Source organism: Micromys minutus (assembly GCF_963924665.1).
Source record: "Micromys minutus genome assembly, chromosome: 9".
In the NCBI taxonomy this organism is placed as follows: domain Eukaryota; kingdom Metazoa; phylum Chordata; class Mammalia; order Rodentia; family Muridae; genus Micromys; species Micromys minutus.
This window is the reverse complement of record NC_137978.1, coordinates 61,367,273-61,392,467: the sequence shown is the minus strand read 5'-3', so window position 1 is coordinate 61,392,467 and position 25,195 is coordinate 61,367,273. Positions and strand designations below refer to the sequence as shown.

Sequence of the window (25,195 nt, the reverse complement as noted above, 5' to 3'; positions counted from 1 at the left end):
TATGTTAGGCACATTTAGTAACCTAGTTCATAGACAGCCATGCCAGGTACGTACTGTTAGAGCTCTTTCTCATGTGAAGAAACTGAAACATGCTAAACTTCCGTACCATGACCAGATCTACCACCGTGCTGAACTTCTTTAAAAGCTACCCTTCCCTTAAAATTCCTCTACTTTTCAAGCACTGGCTGGGTTCCTGTGTGCCACATCTTCTAACATGTCATCACTTTCACATCTCGAATTTGCCTTCCGACCTTAAACCCTGATAACTTAGAGTTCTCACTTCTGTGGTCTCTCTGCTTGTGCATTCGAAGATGAGTCTCCAGGCTCTTAGTCTCTTCGTTTCCTATACTATGACATTTCCAGCTCTTTTCTTAGATCTCAACATTTGCCATTTTAAGTTCTTGACTCCTCTGCAGGGCCAGCCAGAGCCATTCCTGCTCTCCTGCCTTCTGTGCTTACTCTGACTCGTGGAGAAGCCTCACACAGGGATAAGGATTGGTGCCATCAGCAGTATGGAGTCCCTCAGTTTGACTTGAATGTTGGTCTATTTGGTCCTCTCAGGATGTTCACAATGTCTTGAGCCTTCCAGTGCCTCTGCTTAACTATCTACCACCTCACAGGGAAAAAAAAAGGCACAAGCTCCTTCACCCTCCTCCTTTCTCTTTACAAATCTCCCTGCCTGTCCTTTCCTTTCCTCTAGCCTGAGAAAGGTTATTCTCCTTGACTTCAGCTAATCCCTTGGCTGTGCTGTGTATCACTGGCTCCTAATCTTCTGGGATTTGTTTTATTGGATGCTCCTTCTTCTCCTTCATTAACTTTAGCCCACTGCTCCTTGAACATGCCTGGCAAGTTCTACCTTAGGGCTCACACTCTTGTCTTTAGCCTGGATGGTTCTTTTTCTCTAATCTGCTTGGCTAACTCCTTCACCTCTTTCAGATTTTTGCTTAAGTTTTACCACAGCCTCCCCCGACCGAGCTGTACAGCCACTTCACTTCTTGACTTTACTTCCCTTCCCTCAAGTACATTCAGAGGCTCAGTTTTAATGCCTCTTTTCCCCAGTAGAGATCCTCCAAGGCGGGGATTCGCTGTGTGTATGCAACACGTTGAATAAAGCATGCAGGAGTGCACAGCTTCTTCATTCCTGTCCCCTTTCTCTAGTACACCCTGCTTGAGGGGCTCTAGTGCCCCTACTTCTTTGATATTGTTCTTATCCAGGTTTGCAGTCTTTATTGTGAGGAGGTGGGGGGGAGTGGCAATGCACATTTTAGATCACTGTCTGGAAGGATCTCTTACTTAACTTGCTCTGACCTTGAACTTTTGTCTACTTTTGTTTTGTGGGGCTGGTTTCAGTCTCTTGGGTCCCCAGTATTTCTGTCCACGTACTAAAACTATCCTATCCAGCTCATTAAATAGAGTTTTGTGTAAAATTTAAAGGCTTGCTGTGTTGTTTGATTTTGGTTTTAAGAACTAGCTCTTGGGTTTTATAACTACGTCCCAGTTAAAATAAATAGTAAAATAAGCCATTATAAGAAATTTTTGTTTATGTTTTGTAATACTGCCTTTGGAAAGTATTTGAGGAAACTACTATAAGCTCCACATATAATAAGACTATTAAAATATAAGTAAACAAAAATCTTGTGTACAGAGGGATAATAACTAAAAATGTAGCTTGCCTGGACTAATATGGTTATTTAAGTTTAATTTAGAAATTAAGGCAAAAAGGGAAAGATAAATCATAGTTTTTAATTTGGCTAAAGAAAAGTTAATGGCTTGTCAAGAGAACTTTTTTTGATGCTAAATTTTAAAGTGGGTGATATATTAGTGCATGCCTATAAGCCCAGCACTCAGGTAAGTCTGAGTTGCATAGACCCTGTTTGAAAAAACAAAATGAAATTCTAAAGACAATCTAAGGGGAAGGTGTTGAGACTTCCTGGTACAAAGATGTGTGTACTGTCAGATCTTTTTATAACTGGTTGTAATGGTACACGCCTTCAGTCCCAGCACTTGTAGGGCAGAGGCAGATCTTTGTGAGTTTGAGGGCAGCCTGGTCTGCATAGCGAGTTTCAGGAAAGACGGAGTTTATATAGACCCTGTCTCAAAACAACAACCGAACAATCCTCTCAAAACAACAACCAAACAATCCTTTTAAAAATGAATCTACAGGCTGGCAAGATGTCTCAGTGGAGGGTGCTTGTCACTAAGCCTGATGACCTGAGTTTGGTTCTCAACATTCACTTCTGCAAGTTGTCTTCTGAACACCACACACACAGATATAAAAAGCAAAATACTAAAAAGTGAATTAAATATGAAAAAAAAGAGATGGGGCAGATTCAAATTGTTTAAAAGCACATACTGTTCTTGAAGAGATTTTGAATTTGGTTCTCAGCATTTACTGTGGGTGGCTCACAACTGTCTGTAACTCTAGCTGCAAGAGATCAGACACCTTTTACTGGACTCAGGTACCTGAACTGAAGGTGTGCACCACCACAACCAGTTTTAAAAAGATCTGACAGTATAGTATAGTTTTATAGAAAGGAATTGTTCATAGTATATCTCCATTTTTAAAGAGTTATTTATTTTTATGTATATGAGTGCTCTATCTGCATGTACACCTGCACTCCAGAAGAAGGCATCAGATCTCATTACAGATGGTTGTGAGCCTCCATGTGGTCGTTGGGAATTGAATTCAGTACCTAAACAGTCAGTGCTCTTAACCACTGAGCCATCTCTCCAGCTCTATAGTATCTCTTTTTAATTTTTAAAAATGTTTTATTTTTATTTTATGTGCATTGGTGTTTTGCCTGCACGTGTGTCTGCCAGATCTCTTGGAATTGTAGTCACAGAGGGTTTGGAGAGCTTGGAAGAGCTGCTGAGCTATCTTTCCAGCCCCTATTTGTAGTGTATCAAAGGGTTCTCTACTATAGAAATTAACTTCACTTTGTGGTATCTTTATTTGAAGTGTAGTCTAATTTACTGTAGGCTAGCCTTGAACTCTTGTGTAGTAGAGGCTGCTTTTGGATTCCTGTTTGTCCATCTACTTGCCTTCTTTTCTCAAGTGAATGCGCCACTCCACCTAGCTCATTCTTTATCTCATGTGGCCCAGGTTAGCACTCACTGTGTTCTCTAGGATAACCTTGAATTCTCAGTCTCCCTGCCTCTACCTCCCAAGTGCTATGATCACCTGTGTGCTACTTTACATGGCTTTTTATTTGGTTTGTTCTTTAATTTACAAATCATTTCTTGAGAATATAATTCAGTCACAGGCATGGCAGTATATGCTTTTAATCCCAGCATTCTGGAGGCAGAGGGCTCTCTGTTAGTTAAAGGCAGCCTGGTTGTGTAAATTCCGGGACAGACAGGGCAACATAATGAGACCCTCTCTCTCTCCAAAAAAAGCAAAACAAAACAACAACAAAACAAACACACACACAACACACACACAACACACACACACACACACACACACACACACACACACACACACATACACAAATTTAAAAATTCCTTGATGTCAAACTGTTGTTCTAGAAAGCTGAGCTAGTAATAGTTTCTTTTTGAAGTAGAAGTAAAAATTATCTTAGTATAATGGACTTAAAATAAAAACTATATTAAGGTAGCTACTTAAACAAACACCTGCCCAGTCCCAAACTTTATGCATCTCAGTGAGTTTCTCCAATTTTGTTTTAGATCTACTTATTTTATTATTTTATGTGTACAAATGTGCACCATGTGGTGCTTGGTACCCTTGGAAGTCAGAAGTGGTGTGGGGTCTTCTGGACTGCATCGGAGAATCAAACGTGGGTCCTCTGCAAGGGTGACAAGTGCTCTTAACTGCTGAGCCGTCTCTCCTTTCTTTCAGTGACCTCCTCAATAGTAATTTTAAAAAACAACTTCGTGGCTAAAATATGTCTTTCAAAAAGATTCTTTAATTTAAATTTTCTTTTTATTGTGCATAGATAGGTGTTGGTTTTGTCTGCATATTTGTGTACTGTGCCTATGCAGTACCTATGTAGGCCAGAAGAGGGCATTGGATTTCCCCCGGAACTGGGGTTACATAATAATGAGCCACCATGTGGGTGCTGGGGATTGAACTCAGATCCTCTGGAAGAGCAACCAGAGTGCTCTTACCCTCTGAGCCATCTCTCCAACCTCTGTGCTTTAGGAATAAAGTCTGTGTTTTAGGAATACAGTCCTACATGCTTTCTATAGAAAAAATGGATATGACAAAAATAAATGAACCCCAAACAAATCAAAACATCTTGGTGTAGTAGTTTGGTTTTCTATTGCTGTGGTAAAGACCACGAATAAAAGCCATTTGGGTTGGAAAGGATTCTTTGAAGCCAAGGCAGGAGCTCAAGACAGGCACTTGGAACTGAAGGAGAGACCTCTGAGAAATACAGCTGGCTAGTTCCCACTTGCTGGTTCTATTTGCTTTCTTATACAACACAGGGGTGTTGCTGCTCAGGGGTGGTACTGCCCATAGTAAGCTGGGCCCATCCCACATCAGCCACCTTTTAGGAAAATCCCCCACAGGCCTGTCCAGAGCTAGATCTTATGGAGGCGTTCTCTCAGTTGAGGTCTTCTCTTCTCAGATGACTCTGTGTTAGACTAGTCAACAACCTGGTTAACTATTATTCATATAGTCATATGAATAATAAAACATATTATTCATTTCTATTTCTTCACTTTGTAGAATAATCATTTTGCCCTCCTTATTCCTAATAATCCATATTGCCTCTGAGAGCAAATGGAAATTTCACAAGATCAAAGATAAGCAGCTAAAAAAATTAGAAATATTCAATTAGTAAATTTCAGTTTTCCCCCACTTAGACAGGGTTTCTCTGAATAATACCGCTGGCTGTCCTGGTCTTTGTAGACCAGGCTGGCCTTAAACTCACTCTGCCCACCAAGGGCTGGGATCAAAGGTGTGTACCACCATGCCCAGCAAACTTCAGTGCTTTATGGTCCCTTTAATGTTAGTGAATGCTTCTGGAATTTTTGCTCTAGTCTACTTTCCTAATGCTCTAAACTGAGCCATAGACTGGGGTGTATAAGTGATTTAAAGTTGCTACCTGTGCAGCTGCTTTTCTTGTGTGTCGTGTGCATGCATGTGTTTATGTGTTTATGTGTTTGTGTGTGCACATTCATGGAGACCAGACAACAACCCTAGGAGTGGCTTCTCAGCAGTCATCCACTGTTTCTTGAGACAAGGTCTTTCATTGACTTGAAGTTAATGATGAGCTAGGTTGGCTGGCCAGCAAGGTCCTCTGGCTCTGGGACTGGAATGACTTTTGTATTTGAGAAAGGGTCTCACTTGGCTGGGTTGGAACTCACTCCGTAGATACATACAGATCTGTGTGACCCTGCCTCCCAACTCCGGAGTGCTGAGATTCAAGTAGTGGGCCATCACATCTGGCAAGTCTTGACCTTGTAATTTTTTGATGGACATCTGTTCTAGAAGACTATAGTTATAGGTAATTTATGCAGTAACTTTTTTTTATAGTTCAATTAACTGTAATTTCAATTCAGTATTGAAGATAGTCTATTTTACTACAGAGTTAAATTTAAAAGTATGTATTGTTTATATTTTTGCATGTTCATATTGTTGTGGGAAAGTTTGTTTTCCCACTTAATTGCATTTTGTGGGAAAAGATTTAGATGTACGTATTATTGGATGAGGATGCAGCTTGGTTGGTAAAGTGCTTGTCTAATATGCATGAAGCCCTGGGTTTGATCCACCGAATAGAGGTGTGGTGGTGTGGACCTATAATCTGAATATTTAGGCGGTTGGAGCAGGAGGATCAGAGGTTTGAAGAAGGGAGGGAGAGAGGAGGATACAAATATATTGCTTTCCCAATCAAAAATGAACTTGATGATTAACAGGGACGTGGTAGGAATGGAAAGAAATTTTATAGCTAGCAGGTACGTAATTTTGAGGCTGATTAGATGGGTAGAGGAGGAAGCTTGTATTTGGGTGAGAGCTATTTTGGCCTTGTCTGTGTGAGGTAGGAGAGGAACTGAGCGTGAGGATGGCAGAGATTCTTGTGCTTCAGTTCATGGTTGCGAGCCTTTCCTGCCAAAGCCAAGCAGAGAGTCAGGAGGGTTCCATGTTGGTTCTTTTATTTCTAAGTCTAAAAAAACCTTTAAAAAAATTTAAGTATTCAAAATAACTGCCAACATTTTAGCAACCTTCTTTTTTCTATTCCTGGTTATCTTAAAAAGAAAGAAAGAAAGAAAACAAACCATTTTTACAGCTTTTCTTGACAGAAAATCATTGCTTTTGGTTGATAAATGATATCTTTTTTATAACCTTCTTCTTCCTAGTTTTGCTTTGTGAAGAAATTGGATGACTTGTTCAGTATTTCTTCCCCTGTTCTGGATTTAGATAACATCTTTGTGTTACCACTCAGAGCTGCATTATTTGGATCTACTGAGTTGTGAAAGTGTGGTCACAGGAGTTGGACTAGAACATGGGTCTTGTCCTTTGGCTTTGTTCTTAGATTCCTAGAAATGAAGTGACATGAAAGTCATACTTTAGGAAGGTTGATTTGATTTTGGGGCTGGACTCTTGCTTAATAAACATGGGTGCCTGAGTTCTGATCTGTAGCACCCCGCCTCATGAGCCTGCAGCTAGTGCTTCAAGGGAAGGCTACAGACAAGAGGAGGCTGGGGCTCCTGGCCTGCCAGCTTAGCTGAAAAACAGCGAGGTCCAGGTCCTTAGATCCTGTCTTGAGGGACTGTGATAAAGCTGGACTCTCCTCTTCCTCCAAGCTCTATCTCCCACAAATTGTCCTCTGATATGCAAATTACATAAATTTAAATTAAAAAGTCAGTACTTGGTGCCTACCTTAAAACTTTTGAATACTGGCCTGAGTCTATTTTATAGTTATTGCTTTTTAGTTCTGTTTTATACAACCCTGCTAAAGGACTATTGGATCAAAACTGAAAGCCCAAAAGAACAGTTCTTTTGTTGCAAGAATCCCAGGCTTGGAGCCGAATATAGATGGGGAGGATGAGACTGAGAGAGAGGCAGGACCTGAAATCCTAGCATTTGGGAGGTGAGACAGAGGATGGAGAATTCCATCTAGCCAAAGAGCTGGAGGGAGAACGCAGGAGAATTGACTGCTAGTTGGGGGGATAGCTAATTTTTGGATATCATAAGAGTTAGAATGATAATTACATATCAAATTCCTGGGGGGAATTGAAACAAACATTGCTGTGATTTTTCTCCTTTTCCCTCTCCTTCCTCCCTCTGTATGTATGTGCTGTATGTATGTATGTGCTGTATGTATGTATGTGCTGTATGTATGTATCCATCCATTCATCCATCCATCCACTTAGTGACTGAACTTGGGACCACTGAGTTAATCTCTGGTCCTTTTTAAAAGTTTTATTACGAGACAAGGTTTTATTGGGTCAAGTCTGGGCTGCTGTTGAACTAGCAAACCTTAGGGTTAGCTTCCTTTACAGCTATAATTGCAGACATGTGTTACCACACACATGTTCAGCTGTGTTTTTTATGTAGCTCCTCTCTTAGTGCTACATTCTTTGTGTGAGTGTGTGTGTGAGAGACAGACAGACAGACACAGAGTCAGACAGATGGTACTAAACTAGTGGCCGTAGCATATGCAACATTAATTGGGAAAGCTCATAACTCTGAGTTTTCATTTGACAAATGTGGCCACAAAGGTATTTGATATATTAAGAGCTTTTCAGTTACTATAAAATAAAAGAAAAACAGACTGGAAAAAACATTGCAGTATATGTGTATTAAATTAAATAAGATTAATATCAAAACATTGTAATAACTTGAAACAAAAACAAAAGCACCAAACCTAGCAAGGATTTAAACAGGGTATTTTCCCAACCAGGGAAGTAAAGCCCATTAATTCATTCCTTTAGTGGATTTCGGGCTCTTATACCATATTCTGTTCTGTGTATTAATACATGTGACAGATATCTGAGCAGTCTGCACTGATGTAAAAGACAGAAGACATTTCCCAAAAAGAAAAATTTCACATTACGATGATGCTATTAAGAAATAAGAGGGCCCAGGTGTGGTGGCACATGCTTTTAATACTAGGATGTTGGAGGCAGAGGCAGGTAGGTCTCTGTGAATTTGAAGCCAGCCTTGTCTATATGAAAGTTTCAGGGCATCCAAGGCTACACAGTGAAACCCTGTCTTAAAAAGTGGGGGTGGAGTGGGGGTGAAGAGAATGTTCAGTTCAGTCAGTAAAGTGCTGAGAAACTGAAATCAATCTCTAAAACCCTTGTTTAAAAACAAAACCAAAAAACCCTGAGTGCCATGTGTTTGTAATTCCAGTGTTGGGAAGGTGGAAACAAGGGCTTCCCAGGGACTCGCTTACAGGGTTTAAGGCCTGCCCAACTGTAAGGCTGTGTACATACCTTTAATCCTATCACTCAAGGCAGATGCAGCAGATCTTTGAGTTCCAGGACAGTTGGACTACATAGAGAGTCCTTGTCTCAACAAAACAAAACAACAAGAAAAAAGAAATTGTGCCTGGCTCCAGAAACCTTACTTAACCAGTACAGTCCTTACCTACATTCCAAACATTTGCCCTTTACCCACAGGTTAGTGTAGTTCTCACCCCTCATCAAGGAGCGTTCTCTTTGCAACAGGTGGAGACCACCACAGAAAACCACAGCTGATCAAAACGCAGAGTTGTGTGGAGCCCAGTGCAACCACACACATCTGCTACACAGCCCTGCCTGTAAAGCTCAGGAATCGTCATGGAGGGGAGGGGGAGCAGAAAGATTGTAAGAGCCAGAAGAACAGGAAGTTTGCTGTGAGATTTTTGTCTCCTAGAAAAGTCAACTACATCGTGAAGACTCAACAACATAGCTTCCTTAACATACGCTGAAGAGGGATGACCCCAGTAGACATGCGAGCTAAAGGCAACTAAGGACTTCTGAGAGGAAGTCTTCAGGGGAGTGTCTCACTTGATTATATAGTACCAAGTAGTAGCCCTGAAAACCTCCTCCACTCAGAAGTAACATTATACAGAGCAGGTTGCATTCATATATTTAAGAATGTAAACATACAGAAGCAGTAACAAAGAAAAGGGCTATGGATTTGAAAGGGGTTGGGGGCAGGGAGGAGTTGGAGGGAGACAGAAGAAGGGGTAGATGATAAAACCTCAAACATTTGAAAATACATTTACCTTAAACATCTTGGAAGATAATTTCTCAGTGGTTAAAATTGATCATAATTTTGAAAAAGTAAAAAGGTGTGATTCAATTCTGATATGGGAACTGTATTTTTTTAAATGGAAAATATTGGCTAAATTTTAAAGTTCTGTTAGGTTTCATGATATTTAAGCTCATAAATATTTTCCTTCCTATGGAATTGCATTGGTTTTAGTCTATTGAGAGAAAAACTTCCTTTGGAAATGGTTGGTTTCCCATCTTCCTGTGCAGTAGTGAACTGTAGTGATTTGATAGAGCTTACAAGTCACTGCCACACCTGCAGAACCTCTTATTCTTGTGCAGGGTAGTTTGAGATGTGTCTGTCAGATGTTTCCTTCCCTCCTTCTCCCCTCCTCTTCCTTACCCTTCCCTCCCTTTCTTGACAAGTTTCCTCTGTGTGGCCCAGGCTATCCTAGACCTTGCTCTGTAGACCAGGCTGACCTCAACTCACAGAAATCTGCATGTGTCACCTTGCCTGGTAGATTTTCATAGATAAAGAAACTATATGTAGTTAAAGGAGCAAACTAGAGTATCTCTCTGTTCTTTATTTAAGTGTTATGGACCCAAGTGTTTCAAATTGTCAAGTATAGAAAATTCACTGAGTCAAATTTCGTAGCACTTAGGAGGCAGAGACGAGGTGGTACACACAGATCTCTCTGAGCTCTAGGCCAGCCTGGTCTACAAAGTGTTCTAGGACCACCAAGGCTACACAGAAACCTGTCTTGAAAACAAACAAGCAGACAAACCAAAGAATAAACAAACAAAAAACCCCAACCAACACCCCCCCTCAAAGAAAGGGCAATAAATGGTTTTCAGATGGAAACTTAGAATTTTAAGAAATTCTTCGATGAACAGATAGTTTTGTTTTTTATATATTACTGGAGATTGACCTGAAGACACACAGAGAAAGATTGATGCTTGTAATTTTGTAGGTTATTTTTAATTAAGTGGAGACATTTTGGGGTCTGAGAAAGAGATACTAGGATAGGAAAAGGGATTTCCATCTTTACTGTGTGGTAAATGACTGTTGGGAGTATAGGACTTGTAGGGGAGATAATTTTAGAGACAGACCTGAAACAGTAGCTCTCGAGTGGGCCTTTGTGTCCCTTAATTTTGACAACCTTGTGTACATTGTTTCTCTTTTAAAGGAACCTGGAACATAACTTCAAAAGAAGATTTGATTTTTACTTCTGGACTGCATATCTCAGGCCGTCAGAATGTCGGGGGCCTCAGTGAAGGTGGCCGTTCGAGTGAGGCCCTTCAATTCTCGAGAGACCAGCAAGGAGTCCAAGTGCATCATTCAGATGCAAGGCAACTCCACCAGTGAGTACAAGCTGTTTTCCATATGTACACACCTTCCCTTCCTTCTCCTTCTCACTGTGGTCAGAGCACATGAACATCTGTGTCCTAGCAGTTTGCCAGTTCAGGATGATCTGCTGACTGTTTTCCCCTTAGGACTGTTTACTTGGTTCTTTGTAGCTGAGGGAACCTGAAGCTGGAGTGTTGATCTTTACTTATCAAGTGTGGATTCTGTGATAGTAAAGGTAGAAGCGATGGTTTTTACTAAATTCTGAAGTAAAATATAACTTTAAAGCCCCAAGATTGTTTTCTTTCTTCTACTAAATATAATTTGAGCTTGGTAAGATGTTCTTAAAACTTATTCTGTTGATTTAGACATTGGTTGTGGTTGTAATATGAGGCAAAATATTGTTTTAATATAAGTAGACACTACCATCTTTTAGTGTGTACTTTGGTTTTATTTAGTGTGTACTTTGTAATAAAGTAGAATTATTAATTTTTTTTCAGAGTTGTTACTGCTGCAGTCTCACTGTGGACTTCTGAAAGTTTATGATAGGAATAGTGGGACATGCCGCAGCCTGTCAAATGCAACCTGACAAAACACGTTGAGGAAGGAAGGGCTATTTGGTATGGGCGTGTGATCCTATTGTGACAGGAAAGGCGTACAATCAGGAAGCAGAAAGACATACAGATTGCTCCCTCTTTTCCTCCCTTCCCCCCTCTCTCTCTGAGTCTGGGTTTCTCTGTTTAACCTTGGTTGTCCTGGAACTCACCCTGTTAATCAGGCTGGCCTCAAACTCAGAGATCCACCAGCTTCTGCCCCCCAGTGCTGGGATTAAAGGCATTCACCACTATTGCCCAGCATACTTTCTTCTTTTTAAAAAAGCGGGGCTAGTGTTGATCAGATGTCCAAGTACCAACAGTTTTTGTTTCTGCCAAAAATTCCCCTTTAAATTCTTTTCCCTTAGAAAAGAAAAAAATTTTTTTTAAAAGATAGGACCTTCTATATCTCAGATTGGCCTCAAACATGTTGTGTAGTTGAGGGTGATCTTGAACTTCGGATCCTCCTGCCTCTATCTTCTGAATACTGAGTTACAGACATGAGCTACCATATCTCGTTTTATGCCAGGCTGAGAATTGAACCCAGGGCTTTATGCCTGTAAGCAAGGAACTCTACCAGTGAGCTATAATCCCCAGTCCTGAAAAATGACCATGACAGATTTTAAAAGCATAAAGGGTAGATCTCTAGCCAGCCTTAGTGCTAATAAAGACTTATTATAAAGGTTGTATATGTCTTTTATCCTGGAGCTGAATGATCAAAGGCAGATTAGAAGCTCCTAATTGAGATTAAATATTTCAACACCTGTCTGAACAAAAGGGATCTGACACATGTGTTCACCCCACCCATTAAAATAATAAAAGTCAAAAATAACGCTTTATAAATAAAGAAAGAAAGAAAAGAAACAAAAGGAATAAGCCGGAGCCATATGTGTCAGTCACTAAGGAAGGCTGTTATGCTGCAAACTAGGCTGCTTGGTGATCACAGGATTACCGCTCCTTGCAGATGGAATACAGTAGAGTGTGGAATGTCCCTTCTAGAATTTTACAAAGAGTAGAAAAGCACAAGGAATACTTTGAGGGATATGCAAAATTTGAAAGCTTAGTGGCAGAGAGCCCTTTTGTTTACGTGCCCTGTGGTCTCAGGAATCATTTTCTGGCACAGACAAATATTACTGCCCTAAGTATTTTAGAGTCCTCAACACAGACAAATGACTTTAAAGTAATATCCACTTAGATCCTGTGTTCCCTCCACTTTAGAAGCATATTTTTTTTTGATCTACTTAGTAAAAAGGAAGATGTGTCAAAAGTAACGATTAAGTTTTTGACATCCGTGCTTGAGTTACTGTGTGAGTTTGGAGACAGTGAATGCATACATTTCCTCAGACAAGGAGGAGGTGGGTAGAGTTGGGTTTCTCATAGTGTGTAGGATTGAGTTGTAATATTTTGCTTAGTCTTTTATAGGATTCTGTCTTGCTCTTGGGTAAATATGTTTATCTTCCTTTAACTAGAATCTTAAAGTTTTTATTCTTTAATGCTTAAGTCCAGTAGAAGTAGAATGTGTTTTTCCTTGATTGCTTACATTGCATTTTTAAAAAAAGATTTATTTATTTATTTTATGTGAGTACACTGTAGCTGTTTTCAGACAGACCAGAAAAGGACATCTGATCTCATTACAGATGGTTGTCAGCTACCAAGTCGTTGCTGGGAATTGAACTCAGGACCTTTGGAAGAGCAGTCAGTGCTCTTAACTGCTGAGTCATCTCTCCAGCCCTTACATTTTCCACTAATACATTTGCATTTCTAAACCACATCACAACAGATACAGAGAGAGTTCCAGGTCAACAAATCGAAAATCCGGAGATGACCACTGTGGGGATTTGAGGACTGATGTAGAAAAGAATGCTTTTATTGGATTATTTTGCTTTTTTGAGACAAGCCTAAATCTATGGCCTAGACTGGTCTCACACCCATGGTTATCTTACCTCAGTGTCTTGAGTGCTAAGATTACAATTAGGAGCCACTACATACGAAGTAGGAAGGAATGCTCTTAAATTTGTATTTTTCTGTTATGAACTAATCAGTCATGCAGAGAGAGAGGTTGGGTCTTCTGTGCTTGTCCACAGCAGAAGTAAGGGTCTGTTTGTCCAAGGCGCAGTCTTGCTCCACAGCCTGCTCCTTCTGAAATCTTCCTGCCACATTTTTGCCCCTTTCATTTTCAGAGAGGGGAATACTTACTTCTAAAGCCATATGTCTACTTGGTTAAATGTTCCACTGAAGTAAGAGAATGCCTGGGTCCTGGCCTGCACTGTCAGGGGCCTTTGCTTTCCTCAGTGGTGTCAAGGGTGGGGAAGACTGGGATCTTCAAGGCCACCTTTCTTGGACTACGGACTTTGTGGTAGACCTTTTCCCTCTGGTCCTTCAGCCCTTCCAGTCTACTTGTTTACTGGTTGGTCGGTTGGTCCGTCTGTCTGTCTGTCTGTCACCTATCAACTGTGTAACAAGCATATATGGTGCTGTGGGTGTGGGGGTCGAAGAACGTTAGATGCTTTTTTCCTCTCATTCTTACATGGGTTCTGGAGCTTGAGCAGAGGCCATCAGCCTTCTATGTGCAAGCGCTTTTACTCACTGAGCCATCTTACTGGCCCTGTACCCCTATGTTTATGTTGCTTTTCCCTTCTAGGCTAAAGTTTAGGATTGTAAAAACTAGATTGTGCTCTCATTTATAGACAAGATGTCAGGAATATCCTGTTCTCCCTCTTCCTTTCCCTCTGCTCTCCTTCCTTTCCATCTTGATTTCGTTCTTTCTTAATTTTTTTTTTTTGAGACAATATCTCTTGTAGCCCAGGCTGGCCTCTAACTCCCCTGTTCCAGCTCCTGAAGGCTGACGTTAGAGGCATGCATTGCTCTGTCTAGTGTATGAGGTGCTGTGCTTTAGACAAGAACTTTACTAACTGAGCGGCATCCCTGACTCCTGGTATTTTTTTTTTTTTTCTCTTTTCATTTTGCCTAAAAAGTCTGTTTTTGACTACTTGAGCATATCATGTTAAATATTTGTATGTGATAAAATTAATGGTTTTGGTAAATTAGAAAGATTTCTTCTGTTTTCTGTTTCTATTTATTTGTTTCCAAGGGTTAGTTTATGAATGCAATTTAATAGAATATTAGTGTTGGAACCTGTTGTTGTTGTTGTTGTTGTTGTTGTGTGTGTGTGTGGTCTATCTTGTGTTTGTTTAGAAGTGCCTGCTGTGGAGTTCTATTTGTAGCACTGCACTGAGGAAGAGAGGGATGATGTCTTTTTTGGCTGCTTCTACAAACAAAGGCCATTTCTTTGGCTTTAACTGTCATTTTGTAGCAGTGATTGTTGTCAGTGTTGTAATTGTTTTCTATATTAGGAAGTACTGGGTAGTGTTAGAATAGCTGTCCAATAGACATATGGCTATAGCTATGTTACTCTATAGGAGTTACGGGTGTTTATCCATGTATGTATGTATGTATGTATGTATGTATGTATGTATGTATGTATATTGTGTGTGTATATATATATATATATATATATAGATATATATTGTTTGTGTGTGTGTGTAGACAACTTAGGGGGGTGATTCTTTCTACCTGTGGGTCTCAATGATCAAACTTGGGTCATCAGGCTTCATAGCAAATACTTTTACCCAGTGGACATCTGGCCAGTCTTACTCATCCATTTCTCAGCAGATGAGAGTAGTTGAATGCTTGGTTTACTCTTTCAGGATTCTTTAATCTGCCTGTGATGATCCTCCTCCTGTCTTTATTGCAGGCTTGGCCTGTTGGACAAAGTGCTGATGTACATACAGGTTTTTACTTTGTACAGTGGTCTCATAAATTTGGAGGGGTTCTGGAGTTGTGTTTCATAGCCATTGTACCTTTAATAATCAGTATTATCTAAATAGAATTTTTTTTATCTTTCTCTTTATTCATGATTGATAAGTAGATACAAAGATAGATGGATAAAACCTTTATTGCTTAGTTTTGTTTTTCTAGGCCATGCTGGTCTAGAACTCACAGATATCTAGCTGCCTTTTCTTTTTTTCTTTCTATTTCTGTTCTTAAAGGTGGAATCTCCAGCCATGCAGCCTGACTGTAGAGGTGCATGGCTGTGATCCCAGCACCAGAGGCAGGCAGATGTGTGTGAGTTGAGGCCAGCGTGGGCTATAGAGCCAGATGTGTATGAGTTGGAGGCCAGCCTGGGCTACAGAGCCAGTTATAGCACAGCCCAAGCTATACAGAGAACCCTGCTCTAAATTACTGCGACAAAGAAACAAGAATAGAAATAGGACTCTTTATTTTCTCCATTTTCAGTGAGAATAACAGATTGTACAATGATTTTCCTTTACCTAATGAAACCGTTGAAATGGTCTGTCATTGAGATGCCACTGAATGTCATTGAATTTCTTCGAGACCATGATTTCATATAGGCTTAGACCTGTAAGGTTGAGGCAAGAGATCTGGATTTTCAGGTCAGGCTGGGCTACTTAATGAGGATGAGGCCAGTCACAGCTGTGTAATGAGAAGCTGTCAGAAAACAAAACTATGATTCCAGAGCCAGTGGGATAGCTGAGGTAGACCTGTGTTTAGCATGAGTCTAGCTGCCCAACCCAGTGCCTCCTGGGTTCAGTGTTCTTTTGTACTTGTGATCACTGTTTCATTTGCCATCGTTTATTTCAGACTCCTGAGTCTCAGGGTCTTCCTTTGTTAACTTGAGATCCTGAGCTTGATGCAGCTCACTGGTACAGCTGCTGCTTGCTGTGTGACAGAAACTTCAGTTTCCAGAATCAGTAATGCGGGGGGTGGGGGGGAAGCTGTTGCTAATGCCTTTCCAACTGTCTAACCCAGGACCATTTATAAGGATCAAATACAATGATTTATACTTGTAGAATGATATTTGAAAAATCATTTTTGTGGTTAATTTTAGTACCAGAGTTTAAGTTTAATTTTTTTTTAAATAAGTTTAATTTTTTGTGTTTATTTTTTGGGTGTATGTCTGTGCACTTGTGTGGAGGTCAGAGACACCTTGTGAATCATTTCTCCTTTTATTTTGTGGATTCCAGGGTTTGAACTCATAAGGCTCAGCAGTAAGCATCCTTATTGGTAGAGCCATTTTGCTAGCCAGGAATGTGAGTTTAAAGTCAGAAATAATTGTGCATAAGTTGGATGAGACTTTTTCTGTGTATATTTGGAACTGCTTTTCATTCATCCATTTATTCAAATGTATTCTATCCTGTGTGCGTGCGTGCTCTCACGTATGTGTGTGTGTGTGTGTGTGTGTGTGTGTGTGTAGGACAACCATGATGTGTGAGTTTTGTCTCTCCTGTCATTTGTGGGTCCTAGAGATGCAGCTCAGGAGGTCCTCATACCTGCTGAGCCTCCTTGCTGGCCCAAGAACTGCATTAAATTTTTTACCTTGCATTCATTCATTCATTCATTCATTTATTGGGGGAGGCAGCATTTGTGCCACAGTGCACATGTGGAGATCAGAGTACAGCTTTTGGGAGTTGGGTCTCTCCTTCCTCCATGTGGGTTCTGGAAATCAAAAATGGTTCATCCGACTTGGTGGCAAGTGCCTGGGCCTCTTACTGGCCCAAGAGCTGAATTTATTATATATAAGCTTTTAAACTGTTTACATTGTTTTCATACCAAAACAGTATGCAAGAGACAGCTGGGGTTGGAGAGATGGCTCAGCAGTTAAGAACACTGGGGTGGGTGACTCACAACCATCCAATACTTGGATCTAGGGGGATCCCATACCTTCTTCTGACCTCAGTGGGAAATCTCTTTTTGCCTTGGCTCATCTGGAAAACCTGTGTAAAGTAGGCTGGCTTGAGACTTACCTGCCTACCTCTGCCTTCTGTGTACTGGATTAAAGGTGTCTGCCCCTGTATCCCCAACAATAAGATCTGCTCGGAAACCTGGTGTTTGCCTTCTGCTTTCCATTTTAGAGTTAATTAAAAAAAAATCTATGCCAATATCAAAGTGCTGTGATTGCTTTTGGTAACCCAGTGAGGTCTGAAATGGAGGGTGAGCCAGCAAGTTGGAGAGCTGGTCTGCTGCTTCTGTTTGTTAGGAAAGGTAGGCTTGTAGTGTTTGCTCTACCAAGGATTGTGCATTATAGTAGACTAAATCCTGTTCACAGCCCCGTATTGTTTAGTAATGTGGGCAATGTGGGTATAAGCAGGAAATTGGGTTTTTGTTATTCAGCAAGCAGAAGCTTTTAGAGTTCTCAGTTTTATTTTAGAGATAAAAGTCATTGAAGTAATGTGAAGCCTGCTAGAAAGCTCTGTGGAGGGGCATCTTTACAGGGAAGAGGGGAAGGGAAAGGTTTCTCAGAAGCCCTTTGTTTTAGCAGAGCAGAGAATGTAGTGAGGGGTTGGTTCTGGGGTTGGTTCTTCTGCTTTATGCTTTGTTGAGGCATTTCTCTGCGTTCTACTGTTGTCCTGTGTTTGCCCTGTTCCTTGGCCTTTGTGATTTGTTTATTATGTGTGTACACGTGTCTGTATTCATGGTGCCTGTTGAGGCCACAAGGTGCCAGATCCCTGAGAGCAAGAGTTAGAAGTGTTAGTGAGCTGCCTGACTTGGGTGCTGGGATCTGAACTCTAAGCCTTATAACTGAGCAGCAAGTGCTCCTTACTGCTGAGCCTTCTGTTGATCCGCACATCACACCTTGTTGACTCTGGTGAGTACTTCTTCATGTGGCTAGTACTTTCACCCCTGAGCCACTCACTGTGTAGTTGAGGCTGGCTTCACCTTTTTGATCTGCCTATCTTGATCTCCTGAGCCACCATATCTAGCTTTTAGAATTTTAAAAAATACTATAAAGCAAGTGTGTTCTAAATTTTGTTCTATTTTATTTGTTTGACGGTATGTATGTCTCCTGGTGCCTGTGGAGGCCGGAAGAGAGATCAGATCCCCGGAACTAGAATTATGGGAAATTGTGAGCTGCCATGTGGGTATGAGCAACGAACCAGAGTCCTCTGGAAAAGCAGTCAGTGCTCTTAACCACGGAACTGCCTCAGTGGTCTCATGTTTTGTTGTTTTAAAGGATGATCATAAGTTGACACTGAAAAGTGGTAGCTTGTTTTCTTTTCACACTCCTCCCACCCCCTTTTCCTTCTGAGGCAGTCTTTTATATAGCTCTGGCTGTCCTTGAACTCACTAGGTAGACAAAGCTCACCTTGAACTCTTCCTTTGAGATGCTGGGATTGAGATGTTGCCACCACTCCTAGCTTCTTTTCTTATAGCTCTTTAGGATTGAGTATATTGTGAACATGTAAAATATACTTATACCTGTTTTTTTTAAATCACATTATGGATGTAGTTTGTTATTTCAAATGGTTAAAGCACTTTATGATTACGTGCATTTTGTTCAGATCTACTTTATGTTTTCTGCCCCTTTTACTGTGTTGGCAGAAGGCTCTAAAAGGTTATGGCTTTAGGTTTTGATTTCATGGTTTTGAAATATAAATGGTGGATGTAATATTTTATTTTTTGCCTTTTTTCCCCTTAATTTTTGACCTAGAAAGCTTATGGCAGATGGAGGCTACTCTGGTATCACTGGGCTTTTTACTTTGAGGCAGAATCATACTGTGCAGCCTTAGATATATCGTCCTCCTGCCTCAGCTTCCAGAGTGGCATGATTACAGGCGTGAGCCACCATGCCGAGTCTGACACACCCAAACATGCTTTCTGAGAAAATCCTAAACATGGTTTTGAGAAAAGTTAATATAAAGTTACAGCGCTCCCACACTGATATGTTAATTACAGTTGCAGGCAGAGTCTTAGTAGTTTGTTGACAACAGTATAATTACTACATTAGTGACTTTGAGATATTAGATAAACAAATTTGTTCTGCAGAATAAAAAGGGTTTTAAATACACATCTTTTAACTGCCTTGTTTTCTAGGGTTCACTAATGAAAACATTTTGTATATTTATGCTGCGGTAACATAATTGGGAAGCAAGAGAGGGGAAAGAGGGGAGGGAGAGAGTAAAATAGAGTATTTAACAGACCTTGGAAGTTAAGGTTCTTTTTACATTATTTTGTTTATTGTGTGAGTGTAAACTCGTGCTTGCACACATACACCATGGTGTATCCGTGGAGCTCAGGGGATAATTTGTGGGTTCTCTCCTTCCATCATGTGCGTCTCAGGGACCAAGCCAGGGTTTTGTTGTTGTTGCTGTTTTAAATTCATTCATTCATTCATTCATTCACATACACTGGAAGAGGGCATCAGATCCCATCAAAGATGGTTCTGAGTCACCATGTGGTTGCTGGGAATTGAACTCAGGACCTTTGTAAGAACAGTTATTTCACATACCCCTATAGACACACACTGACACGAGCTCGCGCGCGCGCACACACACACACACAACACACACACACACACACACACACACATTGATAACTGATTCCGGGAAATCTGATGCCCTCTTTCAGCCTTTCTGACACTAGGCAGGCATAAAATGTATAGCCAAACATGCAAACAAATCAAATTTAAAAATAAAATATTTTAAAAAGAAGTAGGAATTAGCATTTCTTTTTATATTATTATAGTTTTCATCTGGGAGCTGAAATATTTAAACATGGACAGATTTAGCATCTTTTATGAAAACTATTTACAATTATACTATGTGTGTGGCTAGAGATTGGGTCCAGGCTCTTACATGTGCTAGGAAGCCACTGAGCCTTATAAAGAACTTTTGAAAGATTGTGCATTTCTGTTTATTGTTGATACAGGTGGTTATTATTGTTGATACAGGTGGTTACTTAAAAAAAAATAGGGTGGGGCTGGGAATGTATTAAAGTTCTAGCTTACTTACTTAGCATGTGCAAAGCCTTGGCTTCAGTCCCCAGCACTGTGCAGAGAAACAAACAAGAAACCAAGGTTGGTTGTATTACTGTAAGAAGCTTCAGAGATTGGGGAGAAAGCTTGCTAAGGAGAAAGAAAAGGGTTTTGTGTGAACTTGCTGTACTCTGATATGGATTGTTTTCTGTCTTTCCCTTCAGGGAAATGACAAGTCAAGGTATAGGCTCTGAGAATTTGTACTTCTCCATGTTCTGACAGAACTGGTAACTGAACATAATATGGCTTAAGTGTGTGATAACAGCCAATTTCTAGATGGCATAGGTGTTTATTAACCGTCTTTAAGTGGTAAAGGCTGGCTGGAGGGCCATTCTTCCACCTCTTACTAGATTTTTAGCTTAGACTCTAAATTTTGTTTTCTTCATAGTTTGTTGTCTTATTATTAAAACAGGGAAGTGTTAAGTGAATAGAAAGTTTTAAACAGCACCTATGGTTTAATTTAGGGGCAGCTATATGCATGTGGCTAGACACATATACAGATGTGTAAGATGCCTTCCTCTGTTTCACCTTGGTAACCTTGTATGTGGAAAGCTGATTGTGGCAGCGTGGCAGAGTCAGATTCTGGATCTGTTGCTCGCTCTGCTGCCTAAAGAGTACTGAGCTTTTCAAAATGTGATGGCTCCCTTATAAAATGGGTGAGAAAACATTTGCCTCATGGAGTGCTTGGGAGGATAAGGTTACTAAACACAAAATACTGATGGGTTGGAGTAACTCTGCACTCAAATGCTGGCTGGTGTGTTATATTCTTTTGTTAGACTTTGATTAGATTACCATTTATTTGTAGGGAGATGTTCTTTCTAGAACCGTGTTCTCTGGTCACATGATTGTGTGTAATGTGAGCCTTATTAATACTCAGCATTTGAGGTTGGAACATAAGTATGTGGCTGTACCCAGAGGAATCCAGCAGGAGGGAGAGCTAAGCACCATAGCAACTGTTGCTATTTGTGTTCTCCACACCAGCTGCCCAGGACACATTTACTTTTTAATCCTGTTTTCACTGATAGCTTGTGATGTAGCCTTGCCTTAGCAACGTGAGTTGGTTGAGTTGTCCAGTCTTAGAGTAGGTTTTATGATCACTTGTTTGGGAGTGTCTGTCTCGTGTGAAATATGAGATGATAAAGCTTTGTATATACGGGAAGGAAAGATTGAGCTTTAGCATTCAGTCCGGTGCTTCTGTGCGGTATGGTGGCATTAGTTACATGACAAGTCAGTTTCGATGTGTAGTGAGATTTATGATCTATTAATTCACTGTGGTTCTGCATAAGCATCCATGAACAGACACATATATAACAGATTACACGTTGTCTACTGTGAATTTTAGAAGCCCAAACTTGGCCATGACTTTTTTTTTCATTACCAAATGCTTTTGTGAAGTAGATAGGAAGCATTTCACAAAGATTTAGTTTCACATTGGTTTGCATTAATGTAATAATACCTATCTAATTTTTATTTCTAACATGTTGAAATATTTCATATCTTATGATGTGCTTTGAAATAGAAACTACTAAGTTTTAGCTGCTAACTTACAAGGGAGGACAAACATTCTGTTCTGGAAGATTTATTGAGACACTGTTACATACTAGGCTCTATTCTAAATACTGGTAACACCCAAATGAGTGTTGTGGTATGATTGTGTGTGTGTGTGTGTGTGTGTGTGTGTGTGTATGTGTGTTTCATTATAAATTGTCTCTTAAATAATGATACCTTTTAAATAAACTATTGTCCTGTTAAGATTCAATAGTAAAAATGTACTGTCTGGGATAATTTAGACATATAGTATAATAGAGCTAATGAACTTGAAGGACTTAACACAGTTAAATATCTTTATTCTCTAGGTATTATTAACCCAAAGAACCCAAAGGAAGCACCAAAGTCCTTCAGCTTTGACTACTCTTACTGGTCTCACACCTCGGTGAGTCAACTGCCTCCCTTTGCCTTCTTTGTCTTTCTCTTATCCTTAGTTGTTCTGAGTGTGGGCAGGGATTATTTCTGTGGGTGCAGTTGAGGAGGAGGTGTTGGGTTTTTTGTTTGGTTTTGTTTCTTAAGACAGAATCTCATTGCCCATATTGGCATTGAACTCACTGTATATATCCTAAGCCAACTTCAACCTTGTGACAGCATTCCTGACTGACCTTCTCAACTGCTGGAATTACAGGAACAGGCTACAGCACCTAGCTGATAAATTCCCAGTTCACGAGTTCATTTAAAAATCATTTATTTGTTCATTCATATTTTGTGTGTGTGTAGGGTACATGTGTGCACATGTGGAAGCTAGAGGTTGGTATCTGGTGTCCTCCTCTATCACTTTCTGCCATATTGAGCCAGGATTTCTCCGAACCTGTAGCTCACTGACTAGCTAGATTGTCTGGTCAATGAGCCTTAGGATCCCCCAACTACTTCTTAGCACTAGGGTTAAAGATACATTCTACTGTGGGCAGCTTTTATGTGGGTTCTGGGGTTCTAAACTTAGGCTTTTATATTTTCATAGAAGTACTTTACCCACTGAGACATATCCCCAACTTCTTAATCTATCTTAATTTTAAGTTTTAAAGACTGATGTTTTGGAGCTCTGGTGTGGTGGCACACACCTCTAGACCCAACAGTCAGGAGGCAGAGGCAGACGCAGGTGGATATCTGTGAGTTTAAGGCCAGCCTGGTCTGCAGATGGAGTTCCAGGTCAGCCAGGACTACACAGTGAGAATGTGTCTCAAACAAAACAAAACAAACTTGAAAGAAAAAAATGAGACCGGGTCTCACTTGTCCTTGAACTCACTATAGATAGATAGATAGATAGATAGATAGATAGATAGATAGATAGATAGATATAGATCTGAAGCTGACCTTGGATTCCTTACTCTCCTTCCTCTTCCTTCACAGTGATGAAATTTCAACTCTATGTGACTTCACCTAGCCACGAATTTAGTTTTTAGATACAGAAAATACCACCTAAAGAATAAAACATTTGCTTTAATCAAGTGTTTTGTCAGTGAAGAACCAAATCTTGCTGACTTTTGGAGACTACTTCTAAACCTGAGCTTGCTTACATTTCTGTGCTTCTGTTTCTTAGGCATTTAAAAATTTTCCTGTTCTGTGGGAAAAGATGTTCCAATTATCCAGAGAGCCGAGTATAAAGGAAAGGGTTGAGGGAGGAATTGGAAATGCTCTTTGCCAAAGTTGTATTTATTAAAAACAGCCACACTATTTAGAGGGAGTTTGAAGAAGTAGTTGTGTATGTGTACCTGACCTCTGGTCTGCAACTCCCATTTTCTACATAAGAAAATGGTGGAGCTCTAACCTCTACAGTATCTTCTATATGTCTGTGTAATATAGAAATAAAAAAAGATTCGTAAAAAGGTCTTACAAATGTGTAGTATAACTTAACTGACTAGTCTGATTCCAAACATTTTTTAAAATATGGAAGCAGTCAAATATAGGAAAGAATATTAGTAACATGCCATAACTTTTCCCCCTAATCTTTACAGCCCGAAGATCCCTGTTTTGCATCGCAGAACCGTGTGTACAATGACATTGGGAAGGAAATGCTCTTACACGCCTTCGAAGGCTATAATGTCTGTATCTTTGCCTATGGGCAGACTGGTGCTGGGAAATCCTACACGATGATGGGGAAGCAAGAAGAGAGCCAAGCCGGGATCATCCCACAGGTACAGCAACAGTGTCAGCATCTGTGCCTACCACCACTTTTGTCTCAGATTGCTTTTTATCTGGCAAAAATACATTCAGAGCCTCTGATATGCACAGCACTAAAGTAGATGACCCTTCTACTTCCCTCCAAGGTGCTCATACCAAGAGGGAAGGTTGACAGGTACATACATAGACTTTTAGAAAGGAGAGTTAACGTTTTCTAAAATGTTTCTGCACTGCCAGAACTATCCTGTCTTTTAATGTTCTCAGCATTTTTCTAACACTCAGGAAGTGTTGGTCTGAAGGACGTGCTTTTATTTCCTTTTGTTGTTGTCCTAAGGATAGACCCCAGGCTACAACCCAGTTTTGCCCCTTTAGTTTTTTATAATTTGTGTGTGTGCTACAAATTTGTTTATAGGGTTGTGGGTGTCCAGCCCAGGGCTTTGAACATGTTAGGCAAGCACTTTACCAACTGAGCTACGCATCTTACCCCCTCTTTAGACTGTAAGTTTTGATTGTGTAAGTAATGTTAGAGTTAAGTCTTTGTTTTTTGCTTGCTTTCCTTGCCCTTTGAAACAGTTTCATTGTTTGGCTCTGGCTGTCATTTACATAGAGCTCACTATGTAAAGCAGGATGGCTTAGAACTTGCTGAGAGCCCCTGCTTCTGTCTCCGAGGCCCTGGGATTGAAGGTGTGCACCACATGTCGGCCTTGCAGTTATATCTTTAGTCATAAGTTGTGCTCATTTTGAGTCGGTTTTGTTGCTATGGTGATACATTACTAGTTACATTTGTACAGGATGAAGAATCAGATTTGGATAAATGGGGTTGTCTCCCTAAGGAAATTATCAGTTTTCTATTGTTGGAGGAGAATAACAATTAGGAGCCCATCAGAGTATAAAGTTTTTATTTAAAATATTGTATGAAGTGTATGACATGTCCATTTAGAGATTGTCCATTAATCGATCCATCTAACACCGTGGACGATGTAGTAAGTCTGATGTGCTATTCACAGCTCTTTTCATTCTGCTTCCCTAGTTGTGTGAAGAACTTTTTGAGAAGATCAATGACAACTGTAATGAAGAAATGTCTTACTCTGTAGAGGTGGGTATATTCCTGTTCCTCAACACACACACACACACACACACACGCACACACATGCACACACACACTCTTTCTCTCTCTGTTACAAGGTTACTCAATTCAGTCCTGGTCTCAGGAACTCACTGTGTAGAACCGGCTGGCCTCAGACTCACAAGGATCTGTGTGCCTCTGCCTCTCGAGTGCTGGGACTAAAGGCACACGCTGCCACTGTCCAGCTTAAATTTGATCTTTTAAAATGCCATGTAGGTGCACAGTTCAGAATGAAAGAAAAAGGTTCTATTTTAGTTACCCTGAAAATATGTTTAAAATTAAGAAAGACAAGGATTGATTTTTGTATGCCCAAAAAGCTGTGATGCAGAAGGGTCTTCTGTATGAAGCATCATACTGTGGCATGCTGTGATTTACCACCCTTGAGATCCATGTGCTTAAAGTCTGAAGTTACAGCTTTATCAAGGACAGAGCCATCTTTCAATGCCAGACTCAGGCTGGGG

The 25,195-nt window shown here is 40.3% G+C and overlaps 1 protein-coding gene across 6 annotated transcripts in view; it reads left to right on the top strand.

Annotated features, from left to right (window-relative positions):
• Window positions 1–25,195, top strand: part of KIF1B (kinesin family member 1B) — a 117,798-nt gene that overhangs the window by 3,871 nt on the left and 88,732 nt on the right. For all 6 annotated transcript variants that reach the window (XM_080921652.1, XM_080921650.1, XM_080921651.1 and 3 more), the window contains exons 2-5: window positions 10,356–10,530; window positions 21,796–21,872; window positions 23,443–23,622; window positions 24,639–24,704. In XM_080921652.1, the coding sequence (XP_080777778.1) occupies window positions 10,425–10,530; window positions 21,796–21,872; window positions 23,443–23,622; window positions 24,639–24,704 (429 nt within the window). In that variant the 5' untranslated portion in view covers window positions 10,356–10,424. The remainder of the gene's footprint in view (window positions 1–10,355; window positions 10,531–21,795; window positions 21,873–23,442; window positions 23,623–24,638; window positions 24,705–25,195) is intronic.